This window comes from Trichosurus vulpecula, chromosome 9 (assembly GCF_011100635.1).
Source record: "Trichosurus vulpecula isolate mTriVul1 chromosome 9, mTriVul1.pri, whole genome shotgun sequence".
Classification (NCBI taxonomy): Eukaryota; Metazoa; Chordata; class Mammalia; order Diprotodontia; family Phalangeridae; genus Trichosurus; species Trichosurus vulpecula.
Window position 1 is genome coordinate 160,199,386 of NC_050581.1, and position 25,235 is coordinate 160,224,620.

General features: G+C 39.3%; 1 protein-coding gene across 1 annotated transcript in view; it reads left to right on the forward strand.

The window, feature by feature from the left end:
- The window catches only part of SUMF1 (sulfatase modifying factor 1), a 118,261-nt gene that overhangs the window by 11,293 nt on the left and 81,733 nt on the right, over positions 1 to 25,235 (forward strand). The window contains exons 4-5 of the mRNA XM_036739658.1: positions 2,285 to 2,458; positions 4,185 to 4,259. Of these exons, the coding sequence (XP_036595553.1) occupies positions 2,285 to 2,458; positions 4,185 to 4,259 (249 nt within the window). The remainder of the gene's footprint in view (positions 1 to 2,284; positions 2,459 to 4,184; positions 4,260 to 25,235) is intronic.

A 25,235-nucleotide genomic window follows, 5' to 3' on the forward strand; every position in this document is an offset into this window, starting at 1 on the left:
GGACCTTTACCTGAAGACCTCTAGTGTTGGGGAATCCACTGCCTCCCGAGGCAGTCCATTACACCTGGTTCTATCTCTAGCCATTGGGTAATTTATTTTTAAATCGAGGTTAAATCTACTTCTTTGCCTTATCTACCTAGTGGTCTTCTCTATGCCCCATAGCTATGTAATTAGGGGATGGTGTTCTGCTGAGGTATTTGCTTGTACTTGGCATTGAAGATAGATTTATCTAATGGCAAATGGCTCACTGTGACATGTCATGTCAGATTGAGATTCTAATGTTGACTTTAATAACACCTATTTCCTAAAGATCTCTGGAAGTTTTACGTACAGGTGTTTTGGAAAGCTGAAACATGGAGTAGATGAATCCAAGAATCATATACTGAGAGTCAGTGGAATACCTCTCTGATTTTTGTGTTTCCTTTTCAGAATTATTAACGATGTCTCCCCCCTCATCCCTCCCTTTGCACTTAATTTCCTCTTAATTTCCCTGAATTTCTGTCCAGGGTATCACTATTTTTATAGGAACTTGGATGTCACATGCATATCTTCACTCACTAAACCCATGGGGCCAGTCAGTTGCTAAGTATTGTCAATATATTTCCTAGGTAGATCACATATTTCTCCTCACTCCCACCAAAACCCTCCAGTTCAGACCCTTATCATTTGTCACCTTACTCTTGCCACCACCTCCCTAGTGGTCCTCTCTGCACCGAGGTTCTCCTTTCTCTAGTCCATCTCTCACGTAGCTTCCAAATTGGTATTTCCAAAGCAAGGGTTTGCTCATGTCCCCTCTCTCCTTAAGAAATTTCTTTGGCTTCTCATTGCTTCTAGGATCAAATATAAACTCCAGTCTTTGACATTTAAAACCCTTCACGAATCTCAGTGTGTTTCTCTTCTCCCTTCCCTCTCTCTCCTTCTTTCTCTCATTCTTTCCTTCTCCCTCTCTTCCCTTCTCTTCATCTCTCCCTCCCTCTCTCTCCTGCCCTGCCTCCCATACTCCCCTACTTGCTGTTAGGTGAATGTAATCTATTTCCTCCCTGCCTCTGTATACTTAGCCTGTTCCCTTTATGCTGGGAGCCCTCTCCCTCCTTGCCTTTGCCTCTTAAGGCCTCCACTCCCTCAGAAGCTCAGCTCAAAATGCCACCTCCTCTAAAAAGCCTTTCCTGACGTCTTACCCCCTCCCTGCAAAACATTTGATATTTTATTTTGTGCTCTTGTATTTAGTCATCTGTGAACATGCTGTGTACTCCTAGTAGAAAGTAAGCACCTTGAGGATAGGAAGCATTTTATTTTTTTCTTGCTGCCTCCAGGTCCCAGCACAGTGCCTGGTAAATTGGCATTTAATAAATCCTTTTGGTTGATTGTTTGTTTACTGAGTAAGTAGAAGTAGAAATTGAACTCTTAACAGCTAGTTTATTCAACAAACAAGTCTCCTGCTATAATCATATCCTTTCTTTTAATGTTAATCAAGTGTTTTTTGTGTTCTTTGCCCACTTCCTTGCCTGCCCCCAATCTCTGCCACCCCCACCTTTCTGAGCACTAACATCAGGGGATTGGACTAATTTAGTGAGGTTCCTTTCTGCTCTAGTCTTCCAACAATTTAGTTGAACATAGCATTTATTACTTTCCGTGACTCATTCATTACCCTGCAAGACTTGACAAGTAAAATGTTCCATTCGAAATGACTTAGGAACATGGAATTGAAATTGTTTTACCTCTTCTAAGTCATTTAGGATGTTTTTGAGGAAGAACCTATAGCAGTCTAATGGAAGGACACATTTCCTAAGAATTGAGCAAAATAATAGATAATAAAGCTATTGGTAAAAGAAATAGGCCTTTTCTAATATCAGAATTTTTTGTGAATTGATATATTTGCCCTTTGAAATAATTCTTATTGATTCTTGTTTCAATACTTTTACAGAAAATAGAAATACTTGGAAACATGGCATTGAATATATTTCTTTAGAAAGCATTGATTCTAAGAGAATGGCTCTGATAACAAGGACAGTTGTTTTCTTTTTGATTTGTGGAGTTTAAGATGCTATTACTAATTGAAGGAAAGATGTTTTAGTCTCTTATTCATGGAGTCATAGATGTAGAGCTGGACATATAATCCCTTCACTCTAGGGTTGAGGAAACGAGGCCCAAAGAAGTTCGGAGACTTCAAGGCTTCACTGTCGGTGTGGTTAGACCCAGTATGTTCTATGATAAATCCAGTCCTCTTCTTCCTGCACAGTGAAATGACAGCGTAACGTTTCCCTATTTTTTTCCTCTCTTCCAGATGGCCCACATCCCTGCGGGTGTGTTTACGATGGGCACAGACGATCCTCAAATAAAGCAGGATGGGGAAGGACCTGCCAGAAGGGTCAGAATTAACTCCTTTTACATGGATTTGTATGAAGTCAGCAATGCTGAATTTGAGAAATTTGTGAACTCCACGGGTTATGTGACAGAGGTGGGTACCTACTTCCTTGGAAGCACCTTGTAAAGTGCCTTAGTTCTTTGGAGTGGGAAAACCAGACAGGCCCGGCCCATCATCCAGCAATCTTGAGCTGTTTCTGAGCCAGAAGAGGTTGGATGAAACAAAGATACTTTTCCTGTAAAAGAATGAAGGGCCCAGAGGTTCAATTTGCTGCTCTGCTAGGCCCGATAACGTCTCTAGCGTCAGGATGCACATTGTAAAGCTTGAGTAGTTGCTCATCACTTGTGAGTTCTAGTCACAATGCTTTGGTGATTCTATTAATTTTCATAATACTGTTAGCAGTAATCATAGTTCACTTTAGAGTTTTCCAAAGCACTTTCCTCACAACAGCCTTGTTAGATAGCACAGATAGGAAGCTTTGCCTCATGCTTACATGCTTAGTCGCCTCAAGTCAGACGGATAGTAAGTCTTAGAGCTGGGACTCAGCCTAGGTCCTGTGTCTTTAAATCTGGCTTTCTTCCCCCCCCCACCTCCCTTTTAAAAATTAATGCCCCTCTCTTTTTAATGTCAGCTATTTCCTGATACACTTTTCTCCCTTCTTTCCCGTCAACCCCTAGAGGCAGTTAGTTGGCACAATGGATAGAGTTCTGGACCTGGAGACAGGAAGACCTCAGTTCAAAACCAGTTTCAGATGTTTCCTAGTTGTGCGCCTTTGTGCAAGTCACTTAACTGCTGTTTGCCTCTGTTTCCTTAGCTGTAAAACAGGGATAATAATAGTACCCTCCTCCTAAGGTTGTTGCAAGAATAACATGAGATAATATTGGTAAGTGCTTAGCATAGTGCCTGGCACACAGTAGGTGCTTAATAAATGCTCATTTCCTTCCTTCTTCTTTTTCCTTTTTTGACTACACTTTTTTGATTCCTTGTTCCCTTCCTGCCTCTTAAATATAGATATTCCTCAAGGTTTTGTCCTAGGCTGCCTTCTCTTCTGTCTCTTTCCATTTTCATCTCATCCATTCCTGTGGTTTAAATTATCACCTCTCTGTGGATGATTTGCATATCTCTCTCTGTCCAGCCTTCTTCCATCATGATTCCATCTGTGTGCTGTAGTTAGTTCCATCAGGAAGGTTTGCCTAAGGCTCAGATACTGTTACATCTGTGTGTAGTGGGTAGTGAGGAGGGCAATGCTGTCTATTCCCTATTATCCCACAGATAGGATAATATTACATCTTCAAAGCAGTCTTCTTTGGGATGCTTGGAAGGTTTTCTATCATCAGAAACTGTGTGGTTCTGAAAGTTGAATTGTTTGCCAGCTCATCAAGCATTTATTAAGCACTGCACAATGCACTTTTTTATTAGGGGGCATTCAATCAATCCAATCTGTCAATTCAATGGTTAAACCAAATAGATGTTAAAGGATTGTCTTGGCCTGTTTCAGTCATCTGGGTAGATATTTTTCAGTGGCTGTTCTGAGGAAATGTGAGAAAGCATAAACTTTTTGTTTCAAAATATATTATGCCGTTAAATCTTTATAACACATCTGTAAGGTAAGTAAGCAGAGTTTTCATTTTACTAATTGGGAAATTAAGGCTTAATGCATGGTCAAAGATTGCATAAGTAAATAATAGTAAAACTGGAACTTGAACCAAAATTTCTTGAGTTCAGATGTAGGCCTCTCAATAATTATTGTGGTGGTTGTGAAGAAATCAACCAGTGTGTGTAGCCACTTAAAGATTTCTATTTTTCCCCTTCATTCTAGGCTGAGAAATTTGGTGATTCCTTTGTCTTTGACAGCATGTTGAGCGATCAGGTGAAGAAGGACATCCGTCAGGCAGTAAGAGATGTTTAATTACACGGGTACTATGGCTGACCTAATTACATTTGTGTGACAGTTTGAGGGGAGATGAGGGAGAGGGTTGATACAAAATAATGTTCCTGGATAATGAGCTACCTGGGTCAGTGCAAATGAAATTTAACTAAAAATAAATGGATGAAGTCCTAGATTGAACCTAATCGAGTATTGTGAGACACTGTGGTAGAGGATAAAGAGTACACGACCAGGGTGTTGTACCTGGCTCTGCCATTTACTAGCTGTGTGGTCTTTCAAAGTCCTCGTTTGTAAAGTAGAGATTCCAGCTTGTTCTGCCTGTCTCACAGAGTGGTTGTGAAGAACACTTCAGTGAACTGTAAAACACTGTGTAAATCTGAATGATTCTAATTATTCATATCATTTGGAGTCATTTGTTCACATAAGCAGTGTATAATCTCACTGAACAGGCCAGTGGGTTGAGTTTGATTAGAGGTTCATTGATTACTATCCAAGGTCCTGATAGTTGTCTTTCTGCTTATGATCTGGAATTTGGAGTAGAGGATTCAAATAAGAAATTTTGGTTCTAAATTACAAGAAATTAACTATAAGAAATTATACACGTGTTAGTTCAATTTGGGAGTTAGAGTTTGAATTTCAAACATCAGTTAAAAAAAGTTAATTAGCATAGTATTAAGAGTCCTTTTGTTAAGGACTCAATTTTGAGTTTTCTGCATATTGAGCCAGAGGGGCCTGCCTTGTAGCGTATACTCTAAAAAAGAGTTTCCATGTGTAGATTGAATCAAATCTTTTTGTACCTTTGTTGAAAATGGATGTGAGACTTATTCTGCACATGCTAATTTAATTATAGTTGTGTGTATGTCTGTGTGCATGCATGTATGGAAACTTAATAGCGACTGTAGCAGATCAGAATGATGAAATAAATAAAATAAGGAGTTAAGTCCCAAATAAAGCAAAAAAAGGTAATTTATTACTTTTCAATAAAAGAAAAAGCTCCAACAAAATAATAGTTTAATCTGTTTTGTCTTCTAATATGTCTTTTGAACTTTTTAAAAAAATACACATTTAATAATAAATGATACTTAAAATCATTGTTTCACCTTCCCATGACTCTTCTGTTTTCCCCACCTTAAATCTTCTCCTGAAGCAACAGAATATAGATGAGCAAAAGAAATCCACTCATTGGTCGTGTATGACAAACTATGTCTCATTCCATGCCTATACTCTACCACTTCTCAACTGAGAGTAGGGAGTCATATCACGTTCCTGTTTTTTTCCCTGATCATTTCTGACTTTCAGAGAAAAGTCTTGTGAGACCCTGATTGGTGCTTTGCTGTGCCCCTCCCTCCCCCAACCAGGTATTTTGTTCCTGGTGGTTTTAAGGACTTTTTCTTGTTTTTGTACATCTGAAGTTTGCTGGTGTATATGAGCATTTTGAGTTTTCTCTCTTGAGATTGTGGGAAGTCTTTCTAAAATTTCTTGTGTGACTCACTAATGTATACCAATCAAATTATTTTCTTTTTTGGTAATTATAGGATTTCAATAATAGGGATTTTCTTTCCTTCACCCTCCACACCGTCTCTTTTGTATTCATTACATCTCAGTCTTTATCCAGTTGAGCTCTTTTCTGAGCTTAGTATTTTATTTCAGCCTTGTAGCTGCCCTTGTATTGTATTAATCTTGTTTTTATTATATTCTTTGGGATTTTCAGATTTCTCTCTGCTCTTTTCCCTTTTGCTAAATTTTTTCATCTTCTGAGGCATTTTTTTTCACTGTTGATCTAGTTCTTCCTTGAATTCTTTAGTATGTTTTATTATACCTTAAAGCACCTAATGAATGTTGCTGTTAGCTGATTCAGCTTGCAATACTGCTTTTTGTATTTTTCTTCTGATATTTTCCCACCATTCTCTTTCTACATAATATTTTTAATTGCATCGGAGGCCTTTAGTTTACTTATTAGCTTTTTGGTGAGTTGTTGTTTTCTAATGGGATTTTCCAGTAATTTCATTGCTCTTCCAAGTTTTTGAGCTTATTTTTGATGGGGATCCTGATAAGCCAGGCTCCCTTGCCCTCTAAGCACCAATGTCTGACTAATTTTGGATGATTTTTTTTGCAGGGGTGGGGTGACAATTTTATTTTTGTTCACGGTCTAGTAGACTTCTTAGAGGGTGGGATACCTAGTGACAAAAGTAGGAGTTGAGGTACAGAACCTGAGAAAGGTGAGGAGCTGAAAAAAAAGGAGACAGAATTAAAGGGTCAGAAGACTAGAGACTGTGATTCAGTTGCCTTTCAAAATGGAGGAATATAATCCTTATCATTTTTTTAGCAAGTGTTTGTTTGACTCCTGTAAGAAGTGAATCTTTATATATTCACGTTACTCTGCCCACTCTTTTAGGACCTGTTGTGCCAAAAAATGAAATCTTCCAAGCTGGTGTTTCTTTTCTGTGCAGAACGGTGTAGTGAGATGTTAACCATTGAAAAAACTAATGGAAGCGGGACATGGAGTCCTCAAACCATTTCTAGGAAAACTGGAAAATTTTTTAGACGTTCTTCCCCCATGACAATTATTTTTTAAGCACTATTTATGGGTAAGAATTGGCTGCCTTCTTACAAGTTTGTGTTTGGAAATTAGATTGTACAGTAAGTGCTTATGTATTTGTGGTTTGCTTCAGGAGCTAGAGATCAGTCGGAGCTGATTGTTTTATGTGTTTTCAGCTCAACATCAAGGGATACTAACTGAAGGTACCGGGCTTAGACTGAGAGGCGTTTGCAGTTGTTATTGCAGTTGGCACTTGTAGATAGGGCACCTCCTGTCCCTCGAGAAGCTCCACACCCATTGGATGTAAAGGGAGTGACAGATTATTGCCAGGTTCCCGAATGTGCCCAGTAAGTAAATAGTGAAGACTCTGTGTTCATAACTAGGACAAGGACAAGTAGCTGTCCCTGGATTATGGTATTGATCACTCACTTAAATGGCTCCTAATGGAAAAGCAAACGTTTTAAGTGTATTTGGAAAGGGCTGAAGCTAATAAAAGGGATCTGTTTCATGGATGTTCTTTGCTGGTTGATTTTCCTATGGTGTTGTTTTTTAGCTCCTGAAGGCAGGGGATGAGGAGGAGATACGTTGATTTAAGATTCAAGTTTGTTTTTTTTAGAATGACTGGTACTCATTGCAGACTTGTGGTTCCAAAGAATCATCTGTTTTCATATTCAGGATATTAACTAAAAAATGCTTGTTCTTGATTTTTTGTTATTTGTTACTTTGAGGCAAAGGCAATGGTCTTAATTGAAGTAGAGATTTGATAAGAGGTGGGATTGGGACCAGGTTTTTGTATTGTTTGATCTTGGGTGGCTTTCTGTCTCTGGGAAGGATAATTTAAGGAGACTGTTTTTTGCTTTGGTTTTAATAAAGTGTGTATTATTAGCATATCTCATAAATCTCTGGCATGAGGGATAAATGTGGGGTAGGCATACAAGAAGATATGGGTGTTCTGACTCTGTTGGCAGGCTTCCCAAGTGACCCGTGATTAGCTCCTTGCTTGTGGTTTGGCCTTGTCCAGCTTGTTAACAATTTAGAAAAGCAAATTCCTGAGAAAGTTGTCTCTTGATAAAGGAAGTGGGAATACTGTTCTGAGATTTTTCTCTGTGATCAAAAGGAGAAACTCATTGATGTTATCCCACACATAGCAAGACATCAAGGTTATAAAGAAGTCATTATCAGTGAAAGAGATCCCAGGACAAAGCCATCTTTCTCAAAGAAATGGTGAGGATTTTGTTGTTTTCGACAATGCTGGGGAAGAGTTAAGGTAAGGTGTCTATGTGCCTTGGTCATATCTTAAACAAAAATGAGTGAATTCTATAGCCTGGCCTAAGAGCTCTTAAGTGCTAGGGATTTGATTCAATTATGTAAAAGAGCACAAACTGTAATGAGAGCTGCCTTAAGGGCACACAAAAATCTACTTTCTCTCCAAAAAATAATATAAAAAATTTCAAGGTTTTAGAAATCTAAGTAAGTTTTAACCGCACAGTAATGCAAGACAGAGTACTCTTAAGTTTTCAGAATGGCATGCTTCAGTGGATAGTACAAATAAATTAAAATAAGCCCAAACAGGTGCCAGACAAAATCAGTCAACATTGTATTGGATGCTACCTTATTCACTTTTGGAGGAGTTTGACAAACAGCTTTGGGGAGGGTCCTCCTTGGCATTGTTATTTCTCCACACTGCAATCTGCTTCTGCTTCTGGCCTTCAAGAAAACTGACTTAAATCCAGGCTTTTTTCTTTATTGAGAGCTTTCGTAGTATCTAGGTGGCACAGTGGTCAGAACAGTACCCCTGGGGTCAGAAAGACCTGAGTTCAGCTGTGGCCACTTGCTAGCTGTATGGCCCTGGACAAGTCGTTTAACCTCCCTTTCAGTCTCCCCTTCTCTAAAATGGTGACAATGATAGCGCTCACTTCCCAGGCTTGTTATGAGGGTAAAATGAGATAATATTTGTGAAGTGCTTTGCAAACCTTAAGACGCTGTCCAAGTGCTAGCTGTTATTTGGCATTTCTGTGCTCAGCTTTGGACCAGCTGCCTTTTGTGTTTTGAGTGGATTGAGTATTTTTATGGAGGAGCTTTTCTTACAGAAGCAGTGGATGGTTTGTGTGTCTTTGGACGTAGAATAACTGTTTGGACTCACTTTGTTTTGTGCAACAACACACACTCATCTCTACACCCATACCCGTACCCACTGACCATGTTGCTCTTCACGTGGGAATATGATATCCTTGGTAATGGATAGACTTTCCTTTCTTCCTAAGGTGTGAATGAGTTTGCTCTGGTCCTGTCTGGTATCCTCAGTGACCAAGTTCATATATTTACACACTGGCCAAGATTAAACAAAATGAAAACTCTATAGAGCATTTGAATCCATGAACTTGACCTCCAAAGCATTGTAGTCCTGTGTCCTGTATTTTGGGTCTAATTGTTCATTTTTTCCAAAAGCGCAGTGATATCAGAGAACAATTCTTCTGTGCCTTGTGTAGTACAGCTGTGCTTTTATGGAAAACCCATATAAAATAATACAGCTGATTTACTGAGGGCAGTTATTTATCAGAGGAACTCCCTTATGGCATTAGAATATTAATGGCAGTTTTAGCTTTGGGAGTTTCCCAAACTGTGCGTTGGTCTGCACTAGTGCTTATAAGTTCTTTGAACACAGAAACTGTCTTTTTTTTTTTTCTAATTTCTAATCCCCCAGAGTTTAGCACAGTTCCTGGCACCGAGTAGGTGTTAATGAATGTTTATTGATTATTGACCACTGGCCTAGATGGCCCATGTTCCATTTCCCATGTCTGGCTTTTTTATTGGCTGCCCCTGTTGGCTTGGAATGCTCTCCCTCATCTCTCTTAGACTGCCTGGCTTCCTTCCAGACTCAAGCATCATCTCTGCTGGTCCCTTTCCCAGATTCCCCTAGTGGTTAGTGCCTTCTCCTCTAAGCTTACCTTCCACTTAATCTGTACACATCTTGTTCCTTCCTATTTCCATACATGTTGCCTTCCCTTTTAGATAATTCCAAGTTTCTTGATGGTTAGATTCTAAGTTCCTTGACTGCAGAAACTTTTCACTTCTTTTTTGTGTCCCTAGTGCTTGGTGCTTATTGATTTATTGATGTATCTGTGGTGCCAAAGTCCTCCTTTCAACATTTAAGACCACCCGAGGCTTGTTTGAATAGAGCTAGATTAAGCAAATGTCCCAGGGCATCCAGTGAAGCCTAGGAGACATGACTAGAGCCCTGTTGTCCAGAATAATAATGGATGGAGTGTTAGATGTGGAGTCAGGAGAGATCTGTGTGACCCTGGACAAGTCACTTAACTTCTCTGTGCCTTAGTTTCTTTGTCTGTAAAGTGGAGCTAATAATAGCACTTACCTCCAAGGGATGCTGTGAGGACAGAACGTGATGATATTTGTAAAGTGCTTTGTCAACCTTAAATGGCAGTATAGAGCTGTCTGATGAGGAAACAACACCTGTAAGACCTGCCTGATAGGAGCAAGAGTATGAGATTCCAGGCGTGTGTAATGTCCAGCTTTTTGCAAACTTTAGCGTACTAAATGTGTCGTGGTTATTACTGTATCTTCTGCTCGTCTTTATCTTATTAAAAATACAGTTTATTGATATATTTTGAAATTTCTGTCACCTGTATTTTCCCCTATATTCCTTTCCCTCCAGTCATCCCTCATAACAAAGGCTTTTTTTAAGGGAAAAAAGTAACAAAAGGAAAAAAAAATCCTGCTCAACTAAACAATACCCTGAACAAATTCTTGTTTAAGTATTTTTTTGGAGGGGGGAAGGCAGAACAATTGGGGTTAAGTGGCTTCCCCAAGGTCACACAGCTAGTAAGTGTGCCAAGTATCTGAGGCCAAATTTGAACTCAGGTCCTCCTGACTGCAGGGCCAGCGCTCTACTCACTGCGCCACCTAGCGCCCCATACACTGAACAAATTCCGTACTATGTACACTGTTCTGCCCCTGCGGACTTCCTTCTCCCTTTTGCTCTGCAGAGAAGTGAGGGGGAAGATGTCTTCTGTCTCTTCTTTAGGGCGAACCTTGTTCTGTATAATTTTGTGGCATTTCTTTGTGATTGTTTTGTAATGATTCTTTCCTTTGACAATGTTTTAGTCATTATTTGTGTACTATTTTCTGGCCACTTGGCTTTAGATCATGCTTCTCTGTATTCATTCTGTTTGTCATTTCTTATATATTATCTATATAATATATATATTACATTATGATAATATTCCACTGTATTCGTATACCACCATTTATCCATCCTCGATCAATGGACATGGATTTTGTCTCTAGTTCTTTGCTGCCTTGAAGAGAGCTAATATAAATATTTTGCTGTCCTTGGAACCTTTCTTTTTGTCAATGACTAGAGGAATCTCTGGGTCAAAGGACATGGACATTTTAGCCACTTTATTTGCCTAATTCCAAATTGCTTTCCAGAATGGCTGTACCAAAGCTTCTATCCTGCTGTTTTCCCCTTATACTTAATGTTCTGTAAACTACTGCACGTGTCGATAATTTGAAGGCCTTTCTCAGGCTTCTTGACAATTTGGAATTGTAAACTCTAACATGTCTTGAATCTTGAATTGTAGTTTATTTTTCTTTCCTGCAGGTGATATGCAGGTTCTTTTGATTGGTGCTTTGTTGCCTATATTCAGAAGTTTGGGTAGTTTTGTCATATTACTTCCTGTATAGGGGTGTTCACTTTTTTTAGTTGTTATGTTTTTCTGGGAGACTCATGATCCTAAAGCTGTCTCTGCTCATTCTTTCTTCAGTATCAGTAACTTTTACTTCAATATAAATCATGAGTTCTTTGAGCATTATTATTGTTTGCTTTTTCCAGATTGTCCTTTTCATTATATTTGTATTCCAGATATGTTGTTTTTTCTTCACTTCTTTGGAGAACTTTGATACTCTTGATTCAAGTTTTCTCCTTTGCTAATTACTTCTGATTTATAAGCCATAATTTCTGACATTGGTCGGAGAGACTTGTAGCTGAATCTCTGGTGTTTTTTTTTTTTTTACCTTTTGTTCCATGCACTTTGATATTCTACAGAATTCTGTGTTTCATCAGGCATTGGTTTAATTTTTTTTATTATAATCTTTATTCAGAGAAATTTGTAGTCTTTTTTATGATTTAGTACTCAGTCTTCCTTCTACTTTTAGCATCCTCTATTAATTTATCAGTGCGCGTTCTGAGTTTTAAATTGAATTTTCTTCCTTTTGAAATCTTTGGTTTTAGGCTTTTACAAAATACATGTATGAGTGTATATAGATACACACACATTTTGACATCTGTCTATATATGTGTATATCTATAGCTGAAGTAACTTTTCAGTTCATCACTAGGAATATACCCGTAATTATCAGGGAAGGAATCAGAAACTAAGGGATAGAGAGGGATATATGCATATATACATGTGTCTCTTGATGCGTCTATGTCTATCTCAGCTTCCTACCATATTGAGAAATTGTGAGAGGCCTCGTCACTGCCCTACAAAGCTTGTGGGGTAAACAGCTAGATCTAAGTCCTCTTTTATGTAGGCCCAGAGTTGCCTCTCTCACTCCCTATCCCAGTACCATCTCTGGTTCTCTCATTCTTTCCTTTTATACCTTGGCCTAATCAGCTTTAGCCACCTTTTTCAGGGTTTTTGGAGGTTGGGAGGTGCATGTTCTTAGTTGTCTCTGTAGCCTTTGGGGTATCTAACCTAGGGCCCATCTTAGTTAGAAGGAAGCCTGATTTCCCTCCCTTCCTCCAGGTTCCTAGGCAGAATCAGTGTCCGTTGCTCACTGCATTTGGAGGGGAGTGGGCATCATCAGCTTGTGTGGGCCCCAAAGCAAGAGTTGGGGGTGGGATTACTAGAGCATTGAGGCTGGTGAGGAAGAGGTGTTGAGTGGATGTGATTGGTGTTTGTTTAATTCCTAAGGCTTTTACCTTATTGGGCTTCTTACTTTCTTGTCCTGTTGATTCAGCTTTAATTACTCCATCTCTGCTACATAATTCCTTTTTTTTTTTTTTTGCATCAGTAGATAATACAGAAAATTTCTAGTCCTCCCTCTCTTGTTGGTCTCAGTACCATGTTCGCAAAGATAAAATGCTTTTTGTAGTTGATTAAGAGTATTAGGATGTAAGGTTATCTTCTGCAGGCTCAGTGAAAGCCTCCTTGGTACGATTCCAGTAGGATATTGAATGACCGGGATGATGAATGCCTTATATTCTTCTCATTTGATTTTGATCTTTTTTTCTAGGCATCTATATTTTCAAAGCTTTTTGTTCTATGTAGCTTGGAGATTATGAATAATAGGTGTGGTGACATCTGTTAAAGATGTGATTTGTTTATTTTTATGGATCAGTGTTCTCTCTGGGCAATCATGGGCAATAGTTCAGTCAGTGATAAAATGGTCTAGTTCCAGTACAATTTATCAATTAAACTGGTTGATTTCTCTAGGATATTTTGAGGTCTGTATTTGTAGTATGAGAATTTGTCATGTCCAGAAAAATAGTGAGCTTATGATATATAGTTAGTTCAAGCCACCGGGACTTGTATTGCTTGTTATTTGAGAGGTGCTGAATCTTTACAGCTTTCAGTAACATATTGCACAGTTTCACCGTGTCTTTGCATATTCTGCATTGTTTGGGTTATCAGGGAGAACTGTCGCATAATTTCTGATAGCAAAGACTTGGTCCTGAATTACCATCATTAACTGTTGCTGCATGACTCAGCCATTTGTTCAGTGCTTCTTTGTTAGCAGTTGGCTAAGTTCACCTGGATGTTGCCCATGCAAGGCCTTCAATTCTATTCTTGGTTCTTGACCATTTTGTAGGCTCTTTCTGGAAGTAAAGCACTTTGATTTATATTCAGCAAACCCAGTGGCGTGCACTTGTTATCAACCTCTACCATTGTTTGGTAAAATAACATCTGCCTGCTCTGAAAGTATTTTTGTAGCTGTGACCTGTTTATCTTGTGTTCTAATGATTTCTTTCTCCTTTTCGGCAAGAAAGTGTCAAAGTTTCTATAGTTGCCTTGGGGGATTGGCCCTGTGTTTCGTTAGTATTGGACAAAATTTTGTTAGGATGCTTTCTAAATCTATTATAGTTGAATTTGCGGCTCTGAAAGTGTAAGTTAAGACTGATACGTGTAAGTTTTAATTGTTTACTTCCTGTTTCGCTTTGGTTTCAGGATGACAATAAGTGTCTTCATATGTTCTGCTACAAATTTCTTTGTAATGACATTATACTCAATATATCTCACCTAGAGGATTAGTGTATTTGTAAATGTCGTCTTTGTCCATCAGTGCAGTTGGACTCCTTTTTTCAAGTTTGAAGCCTTTGTTCTCTCTTTCTGTTAGCATATGTTAAGAATTTTACATTTGTTAAGACTGAATGGCATTTTGATACCATCAAAGAAAGATTTCATGAGAAAGAGGAGCTGTTTAATGTATTTTTCTTTTCGCTGGTGTCATATAGCTTGATGTTGCCCTGTATAAGATAATTAATAAGATTTCTGCGTTCAACATTCTCTTTAATTTGGAGGCCATAGTTAGTTTTGTACAGAATACATAATGCATTTAAGGATAGGAAGAACCATAATGAGTTTCCTGTCTTCCTGAAAAGTGCCATGTTTATTTCAGTTGTTTTTTGATGTTGTATTTGTGATATTTTAAGTAGAGAACTGTTTTCTATGTAGATATCAAATATTCTAGTGTTACTACTCTACTTAGATCAATTTTAGATATTTGTGATACATGAATAAGCCATGGATATGGAACTGAATCAATGACTTTGGGATAATCAGTAAAGATAATAGAAATTTATGAAGGCTTCTGGTCACTTGTTCAATAATTAATTGACAGTAGGGATAGAATTCATTTAGTTTAGAAAGATGATATCAGGTTTATATCTGAGAAAAAAGATGGTAAAATTCTTTGCAAGTAATTCATACTTTACTATGAGGCTTTTGAGCCAGTGATTATGGATTTATTCCAATTCTTTCTTTCCAGTTTTTCAGAAGAGCACTGCCTTTTCTCTCTTCTAATGAATCCCAGTGGCCTTGCCTGATTTTAATTATTGGCCATAGAATGTGTTAGACATCTCTCACTTGGCTGTATTGTGGCAAATTTCTGTTATTTGGCATTATGAAGTCTGGAACTATTGATCTAATTGACAAGGTTTTATTCACACCTGAAGCTAAAGGGATTGGAGGCATTGTCCTTGATAATTTCTTGAAATATGATATCTAGGCTCTTTTTTTCAATCATGGCTTTCAACTAATCCAGTAATTCCTAAATTATCTCTCCTGAATCAATTTTCCAAGTCATTTGTTTTTTCCAGTGACATGTTTCACATTTTCTTTTCCTTTTTCACTCTTTTGATTTTGTTTTATTGTTTCTTGATGTCTCATAAAGTCATTAGCTTCCACTTGTGCAATTCTGATTTTTAAGGAATCATTTTCTTCAATGAATTTTTGTACCTCTTTTTCCATTTGGCTAATTCTGCTTTTCAAGGCATTCTTCTCTTCATTGGAATTTTTTCCTCTTTCACCAGTTGTCCTAGTCTGCTTTTTAGGGTGTTATTTTCTTAAGTATTTTTGGTGCCTCCTTTACCAAGCTTTTTTCATGATTTTCCTGTATCACTCTAATTTCTCATCCCAATTTTTCCTCTATCTCTCTTACCTGATTTTTAAGATCCTTTTTGAGCTCTTCCTTGGCCTGAGACCAATTCATATTTTTCTTTGAGGGTTTAGATGCAGCAGTTTTGACTTTGTTGTATTCTTCTGAGTTTTTGTTTTGATCTTCCCTGTCATCCTTCTAGCTTTCTGTAGTCAGTATCTTTTCCTGCTGTTTGCTTATTTTTGTAGCCTGTTTCTTGACTTTTAACTCTCTGCTAAAGTTGGGCTCTGCTGTACTGTCCTAAGCTTCAGGTTTTTTGTGCAGTTGTTTTCAGAGATAATTCTGGGAACCTGTAAATTTTTGGTTCTTCAGAGGTGATATGATCTAGAGGGAGGTGTGTTTACTAGTCTCCTGGCTTATGCTCAGGTCTGTGAGTGATCACAAGTACTCTTACCACCCTGGAACTGTGACTGGGGTCCCAGCACCCCTGCAGCAGCAAGCTCTAGTGTGCTAATGCTCCTCCTGGCCCTGTGACTGAGACCTGGGACTGAAACCCAGGACTTTGACTCAGATGTGCAATACAACAGGTTCCTTCTCCTGGTGCCAGCAAAGGGACCCCTGTAATCTTCTTACCAGTTGTCTGACCCCCTCACCATCTGTGGACTGAGAGATCAGGAAACCGTAACAGCCACCACTGATTCAGTGACACCCAAAGCCAACTGCTGGTTTGTTGAGGTGCAGCCTGCACTGGAATTTGTTCTGCTCTAACACTGGTGTAACAGACCTTTCCTGCTGATCTTCTAAGTTGTCAGGCTGGAAAGTTGTTTCATACCATCTTTTTGTAGGTTCTGCCAATCCAGAATTTGTTTTGGGATTTAAAGTTGTTTGGAAGGCTTTTGGGGAGAGCTCAGGCAAGTCCTTGCCTTTTCTCTGCCATCTTGGCTCAGCCTGCTCCTTAAATGGAGGCATTGTCAATATAAGATCAAACCAAAATGAAGCATCCTGAAATTAGAATCTTAAGTCAGAAGGAAAATGTCATTTGATTACTGAAGTTCAGTTGACATTTCACTTTTTACAAGTCTGTCACAGAATCAATGACTTGGACTTGGAAGGGACCTCTGAACGGACTTTGTGGTCCAAACATGACATTTTATAGAGAAAGAAGTTGAAGAATATCTTTGGGAAAAAACGAACAGTATAGGAAAGAGATAGAGGAGGGAGAGAATAACATCATCATCATGATGATGTTTATACATTATTAATATAATAAACAACAGAAGAACAGTAATTTTGAGGCAGATGGAAAATGCTAGCTTTTCTGCAAAGTACTGTGGTGGTGCTGAGGAAAGAACACTGGCTTTGGCATCAGAGGATCTGGGTACAAATCCTGCTTCTTGGATTTCTTCTCCTCCTCCTTCTTCTCCTTCTCCTTCTTCTTCTCTTCCTTCTCCTTCTCCTCCAGTTACATGTAAAAACAATTTTTACATTTGTTTTTTAAAATTTCGAGTTTTAAATTCTCTCCCTCCTTCCATTTCCTCCCCCCCCAACATGACAAGCAGTTTGATATAGGTTATACATGTGCAGTCATGCAAAACATATTTCCTTATAAGTCATGTTGTGAAAGAAAATATGAACCAAGAAAAAAAAACTTAGGGGACAAATAAATAAAGTAAAAAATGGTATGCTTTGATCTCTATGCAGACTTCATTAGTTCTTTCTTTGGAGATGCATAACATTTTTCGTCATAAGCCCTTCAGAATTGTCTTAGATCATGGCAGTGCTGAGAATAGCTAAGTAATTCACAGCTGATCATCATATAATATTGCTGTTACTGTGTACCATGTTCTTCTGGTTCTGCTCACTTCACTTTGCATCACTTCATGTATGTCTCTCCAGGTTTTTCAGAAATCATCCTGCTTCCCATTTCTTATAGCACAGTAGTATTCCATTACAGTCATATACCACAACTTATTCAGCTATTCCCCAACTGATGGACATCCCCTCAATTTTGGACTTCTTAACATATACTGTCTTGGACAGGTCACTCAACTTTCTTGGTTTCTCATATGGAAAATGATGAGATTGGATCAAGTGGTCTTCAGGACCCCTGCCAGCTCCAGATCTGTGACTCAATGAGTTTTAAGTCACAATGTTATATAACCTCAGTTTTCATTCTCTGTAAAATTGAAGTCGTAATACTTCAGGACATGGTTGTAAGAATGAAACAAGAGACTGTCAAAAATACTTCTTTAGTGCTGCAGTTTTTTGAGTGGGGAATGGATTTAATCTCCTCTGTTATTTTTTGGGTATTTTATACCCAGTCACTATTTTAGGGTTCCTTGAATTCATTTGAAGCCCTTAAATGTTCTATGGCCCAATTTAGTTTGGAAAGCAGTGTTCTATGTTGAAATGAATTCTTACAGATATAATTGCTATGGTCCTTTTAATGCTACCTGATACCCCACTGTGACTTAGACATTTTAAAAAATCCATTTTACTTATCATCTGGTGGAGTATCCGGTCATGATGACCTCCTGGACCTGGACCTGATGTGACCCTTCTCAAGTTGTAAATACAGACTTTCTTTAGTAAGAGAAAACAAGGCTAGCCATCAGAGTTGTTAGGTATGTGGTAACTAAATTATTCAGGAAGGTAGGTTTGGGTAAGAGTGAATGGAAAAGATAAGGAAGGAACAGTTGTTAAACAGCTACCCTTTGTGTCTTTTGAAAAGAGGACTTGTCTGTCTGACCCTAGGAACCAGTGTGCTATAGAGGTTTTAGAAGGGTGCTTATGATAACACCTGAAGCTAAGAGCCAAGTGTGACAGGATAATGGTACACCTTTTTTATCTGTTCCAGAATAAGACATCTGAGCAGAGGGGATCTATCTGAGGCATGCCAGGGAGCTAGATCCGATTTTAGCTCTTGTTTTCTGTAGCCTGCCTGTTTCCTCAGGACCTTGCCTTTGAGTCATTGGAGATCAATCCTAAGTAAGATCAATAGCATGCATTATTCTTCTTGTCATTAAAATATTCTGAGATTCGTATCATAAAACTGCCTTGTGGTAAGGTAGAGAGGTCATTTGGTAGATAGCAAATGGATGACCCAAATATATGTGTGACCTACCTTAAGAATACCCTATATACAGAGTCATAGAAGCTTAGAGCTAGAAGGAAACCTTGGGTCATTTCTTCCCACAACTTCAACTTTACAAAGAAGGAAATTAGTCTAAAAAGGTTGTGACTTGACCACAAACACACTTTACCAAAGTTATTGGTAAAACTACAATTAGAACCCAGGCTTCTTCATTTCCAGTTCGTTTACAACCTTGTTTTACAAATAAATAGACTGAGGATCACAAAGGTTAAATGACTTGCCTTTTATCCGACAGCTAGTAAGTGTTTTTTTTTTGTTTGTTTTTGTTACAATGTGATGCTTTAAATAAGTAAATTTCAGAATATGATTCTGATTTACAAAAGGCTTTGCCAGACATGTCATATTGTATGTACCAAGTATTCTCCAAGCGGATATATGACTTAGATATAGAGTGACATCATAACTAAGAGGAGCGAGGAAATGCTTGCCTGTAAGATCTATAGATAGGGAAAGAGTTCAAGACCAAATGAGAGAGAGGATCACAGGAAATGAAATGGGCAATTTTGATTAGACATAAAATTAAAAAATTTTTGCACAAGCAAAACAAATGTGATTAGAACTAGAAGAGAAATAGTTAAATGGCCAGGAATCCTTGCATTAAGATTCCTAGATAGAGGTCTCATTTCAAAAACATTTACAGAACTGAGTCAAATTTATAAGGACATGAGCCATTCCTCAGTTGAAAAATGGTGAAGGGAGATGAACAGGAACTTTTCAAAGGGAAGAAATCTAAGTAATCAATATCCATATAAAAAATGTTCTAAATGACTAATGATTAGAGAAAGGCAAATTAAAAAGCTTTTGGGGTTCTACTTCATACCTCTCATATCAACAAAGTTGACAAAAAAGGAAAATGACATGATAGAGGGGCTGTGGGAAAAGAGGTAAATTAATATTGTGACTGGAACTGTAAATTGGTCCAGCCATTTTGGGAAGCATTTAGGCACTATGCCCCAAAAGTTAATAAAATGTTCATACCCTGCAACACAGTGGTAACAATATTAGGTCTATACTCCAAAGAAATAAAGGGGAAAAACCCATATATTCAAAAATGTGCCAAAAAATAGGAAACTGAGTAGGTGCCCATCAGTAGAGGAATGACTGAATAAGTTATGGTATACAAATGTGATAGAATATGATAAAATGATAAACAATGTTGGAAGAGATGTTTTCTTAGGAACCTGGGAAGATTTGTATGAACTGATGCAGAGGGAAGTGAACAGAACCAGGAGAACACTTTGTATGATAATAATGCTGTAAAGAGAAACAACTGTGAAAGACTTTAGGACTGATCAACACAGTAACCAACCATAGTTTGAGAGGACTCGTGATGAAAAAATGCTACTCATCATGTGACAGAGAGGCAGTGGACTCCATACAGATTGAGTTGTATATGTTTTCTGGGACATGGCCAGTGGGAATATTTGTCTTGTTTGGCTATACATGTTTGTAAAAGGCTTTTTGGTTTTCTTTCTCAATTGGGATGGGAGGGAGAAAAGGTTAATTTTTGTTGGTTGAAAACAAATTTAATTTAAAAAAAAAAAGATCCACGAAAGGGCTACTATAACTGTAGACTTCTTCTAATGTACCATAAATATGATGCAATTAGTTAAAAAAGAATATGCAGCTTTTCTGGAAATCACTAATTGCATAAAGTAAGTTATAGTTATAGCTGTAGTAAGATGGTCATGGTCTGCCAGGATCAAAAGGCCATAAGCTGTAATGGAAGGAGCGTTGCCCTGGAAGCTAGGAGCCCTGGCCTTTAGTTCTGCCTCTGTTCTAGACTAGTGATCATGAGCTCACAGGCTTTAGAGTTAGAGGCGTCCTTAGAAAACATTTAGGCCAACCACTTCATATTATGGTTGAAGAAACTGAGGGCCAGAATGGTTTTGTAGTAGTTACTGGAACTGGGATTTGAACTGAGCTCTCTTGACTGCCAGTTCACTGTCCTTTTTTGCTATTCTAGGCTGTCCTGCAACGTCTTCACAATAAAGTTTGTATTTATGGTTTTCTCCTGGGGTGTAGCCTGAATCCCTCTGATCTTTTATTGATCTGACATTCTGACCCTGAGGTCAGAAGACTAGGAAAGTGTATTTAATACCTGAGTGACTTTCACTTGGAAGCTCTTTCTTGTTTTTTCTGTGTTTGCTCTCAAGCATTCCCTTTAAAGAACAGATCAGTAAACATAAGAAGTTCGGGTGGTCTCTATAACTGCAGAGGGCCAGAAACGCTGGTGCCCGAAGAGCTGCTCCAGAGTGTTGGCACTACTAAAAACATGACCAGGCCTTCTGGGTGATGTGCAGCCACCATGGGCTTGAGCAGCCCAATAGATGGTGAGCCTGATGGTGAGCCTGCAGGATAAAAGGCCATGTGGGAGGGAGGCTTTTGGCCTGAGGAAGCCAATAGTGGAGGTGGTTGCGTATTTATGCTGCATGCCTGAGATCCTTGCTATTCTTTCCCACAGCCACAGTCTGAACCGGTATTATCCTCACTTCAAAGGGGAACAAATTGAGACAGGAAGCTAAGTGACCTTTGTTTCTTGTACCTTGGGTCATAATAGAACATCACTGACCCCTGTTCCAGACTTACCCTTAGGTCACCTTTAGAATCAAGGAGCTGCAAAGGCTACAGCCTTATTTTAATTTAGCACTAAATGGGATATGTACTGTATCTTTTAATCTCATTTTGGACATAAGCAGTTCCATCTTGGAGATGGGAGGAAACTGTTGAAACTGCTATCAAGGGAAAAAAAACCTTTCCTTACATTGAGGAAGTCAATCTTCTTCTTTTGAGTAGCTTTCCTTCTTGCATGCTGAGCTGTAGCTCCTTGTCAGTGAATCAGACATTGTTCAGCTTAGTTAGGGTAGGCCTTGGGTTTTGTGGGACTCAGAAGATTTCTGTGCAATGAGGATGAATTGGGAGAAGCTATCTGCCCAAGAGCTATGTTGGTTGTCTAGCTTACTAACCAGCTGGCAGTTTTGTTTTTGTCTCTTCCAGGTCAGGATCTCTTGGGATCTGTTCTCATCAAGGTGAAAGAGAAAAAGGAAAATCCCACTGGGCAGGGTCACAGACTCAAAAAGGACACCAGGGACCATCATGTCTAATCCATACCTGACCACAAGTCCCTCAAACAACACTGCTGACATGGTTAGCCAGCCAGTGTTTGAAGCCCTGTAGGTGAGGAGAACTAGGCGGTGCAGTGGATAGAGTAGCAGACCTGGAGTTGGAAAGATCTGAGTTCAGATCTGGCCTTTTTGACCCTGGGCAAGTCACTTAACCCTGTTTGGATCGGTTTCCTCATTTGTAAGATGAGCTGGAGAAGGAAATGGCAAACCGTGCCAGTATCTTTGCCAAGAAAATCCCAAATGGGGTTACAAAGAGTTGGACATGACTGAGATGACTGAACAACAATAAGATCAGGGTGACAATAAGGTGAAGCCTCTTGCTTCCCAAGGTCTTGGAGTCTTGGAGAGCTCCAGTGATTAGGAAGATTTTCCTTATGTTGAACCTCGGTCTGCATCTCTGCTACTTCTACCCATTGTCTTAATTCTATCTTCCAGGGCCAAGCAGCACAAGGCTAATTCTTCAACTACGTGACAGCCCCCCAGATACTTGGATAGCTGTCATATCAATTCTCCTGCTCTCCACCCCCACCCCCAGTCTTTTCTTCCCTGGATAGAACATCCCCCATTTCATCATCTGATGCTCATGAGCTGTGGCTAGGTCTAGCCTCACCATGATTGTCCTCTTTTGCCCTTGATCATGACCTTCCTAAAATGTGGCTTCTAGATTTGTGACCAGGACACAATATAGTTTGACTTTCATCTCCTCTCTTCCAGACAGAACACTTCTCAGTGCAGCCCAGTATCGCATTCATTTTTGTGGCTGTTGCCCTACCGACTCTTCCTGAACCTCTTTCCCTAAAACCCCCAGGGCTTTGTCCCTGCCTTGGTTCTGTCTTCTCTTACTGCTGGGGCAGTATCTGCCCTGCCTGCCCTGCTTAACTTCACTCCTTTAGTTTTTCCCACATGTTTTTTACCTGTTCTTTTATTAAATTCCTACTGTGATGCTTTATTGTTATGTGTAGGTGGTCCTGCCTTCTTTAAGGCCCTGGATTTTCTGCCAAGTGGGGAAAGTTTTGAATAAGGGCCTAGTGACAGATTGTGTGTTGTTCATCTCAGGACTGCACTAGCTAAGTCCAAATGGGTCACAAGGTAAGAGCATTTTTGACCTTCTACTAAGCTTGCAGTTGCCATTGGTAGAAGGAATACAATGATAGAAATCGTTGGAATATTTTTTACCTCTTGCCTTACTCTGTGCTCTGACATCTGTTTTCTTGTGACTTCTTTGATAGCCAAAGAATCCCCTCCCAAAAAAACTGCTCCATCTAACTATTGCTTTCCCATTTCTTGCCTGGCCCCCTCAATTTGCTGCCTGCTGTGGCCTGGTGTTATGAGGCAGTCAACTTTTCTTGCTCCGTGGACAGCTGGACAGTGAACTTTAGAAAAGAGGTTTATGGGTAGGGGTAAGGGGGCTCAGCCCTGTAGTTTACTTACATGGTAAGTTGCTTCCTCTCCGTCTATTGTTATCAAAGCTAGCATGTAGCATAGAAGGGATAGAAAGTGATCTACGTGGTGTGATATAAAGGATCCCCACAAGCCCCTTCTGCCCTGTTTCCTTTTCTTCTAGCTTTCCATGGTGTTTAAAAATCCTACCATTAGGGTCATTCAGTTAGTTTAAAGTATTGCAGTCTCAAGGCCTGTTTTAAAATATACTGCTATATTTGCCTGAATATGGCTGTAGTCTTAACATGAGATCGATTTGAAAGGAAAAAAATACATAGATCTGCTCTGAAAAAATAACACCAGGTATGGACGATACTTAGGTTTTTTGCATATTGTACTTGGGAATATGTAACTTGTATGCAGACCAATATTGCACATTTGTGTTGTCTTCTATTTTAACCAATTTAATTCAAGAAACATTTAAGTACCTACCGTATATAAGTACTCTGTTGGGTGCTAAAATCAATCCCTGCCCTCTAGAATTTATGTTCTAATGGGAAGAAACAGCGTGTACATCAGTAACTGAAACACAAAGTAATTGAAGAGAGCATAAATAACTGAGGGGATCAGAAAAAGTGATACCACTAACAGAACTGAGCTTTGTAGGAGGATAAGAATCTTGTGAGAGGGAGAAGAGGAAAGTGTATTGTAGCTCAGAGGATGGTGAGAATGAATGGTGGGAGATGGCATTCTGAGCTTGAGGCCCAGCCAGCAGGACAGCTTGGTTGGACCATGGGTTGTGTGAAGAAGGGGAGTGAGCCTGAATCTAGATTGTCCAGTGCCCTAAGTGCTTGGATTAGAGGCTTTAGGGAACCACTAAAGGCTTTTGAACAGGTTTCTTAGGAGGATTCATTTGGCAGAAGTATTAAGAGGGAAAGACTAGGGACAAGGAGGCTAATTAGGAGGCAGTTGTTCATCACTAAGGGATGGTGAAGGTCTGATCTGGGATGGGGTATGAATAGAGAGGTGTTTGTGCAGGTAGATTGGATAAGACTTGGCAACTGATTGAACGTCCCCTGTGAGTTAGTCTGAAGAGCTATTGTGACTTTGGCGGTGGGGAGGGAGGGATGTCCTCCCTTCCTCCATTTCTTCCTTCTTCCCTCCCTGGAGTGTGGGTTCTTGCCCCACAGTGAGGAATAATTGGCAGCATGGCAGTGCTAGATGCCTGGGGTAGAGAGCCACCAGAGATGAACTTTGCTTACCTAGTATTTTTGCCTGTGACTGGCCTTCCTATCAGACACTCTTCCTAAGCATGACTATGGTCACAAGGCCTGTACTTGGTTCTTCTTCTTGTGCCTATTTTACATTTGCCTCCATGAAAGAGGAGAAAAGAGGTGAGGTAGATGTGGCTTCCCTTTCTCCTTTCTCTTCTCTCTTCATTCTGGGCCCCTTCTGCCTGGCGTGGCCTTGGCAGGCCATCTTCACGGAGGTTCTCAAAGTTATGAGGCCTTTCTTCTTAACTAGCCATGTGAACTGTGCTGACTGTGGCCCCAGCCCTTACTCATAGTCTCATCTCTAGTCAGTCTTCTATTGCTTTCAAGGCCTAAGTGAAACTGGAAAAACTAGAATTGTACTGTTCAAAGGGCATTGAAACTTATGTTTTATTTTCTTTTTCTTTTTTTTCAGATTTTGAATTCCACATTTGTTTATCCTTCTCTCCTTTCCCTCCCCCTTCACCAAGACGGTGAACAATATGATATAGGTTATGTATGTACAGTCATATTAAACATATTTCCTCTGTGCTATTTTCATAACTTTCAAGGATTAGGGATTGGATAAGAAAATCCATGAACAAACCATTGGCAGTTAATGGATGTCTATCATCTGTCATGTTCTGTATTTCATAGGCTTTTTGTGTAACTTTATTTTTCTGAGGTATTTTTCACCTCCCTCTGAAGAAACCAAAGTGATTTGACAGCTGTCTGACTCTCTTGCTTTTTCGTGGCACATACATTTTTTACCACAAGTCTCTACAGTTCAGACTCTAATCTTAGAACCAGCTCTTTTAGAAATGGGCCAGTCCCTCTGCAGATCTGCTGCAGTGAAAAGAAACATTTAATTGAACTGGACCTGAGTTTCCTCATCAGTGAAATGAGAAGATTGGA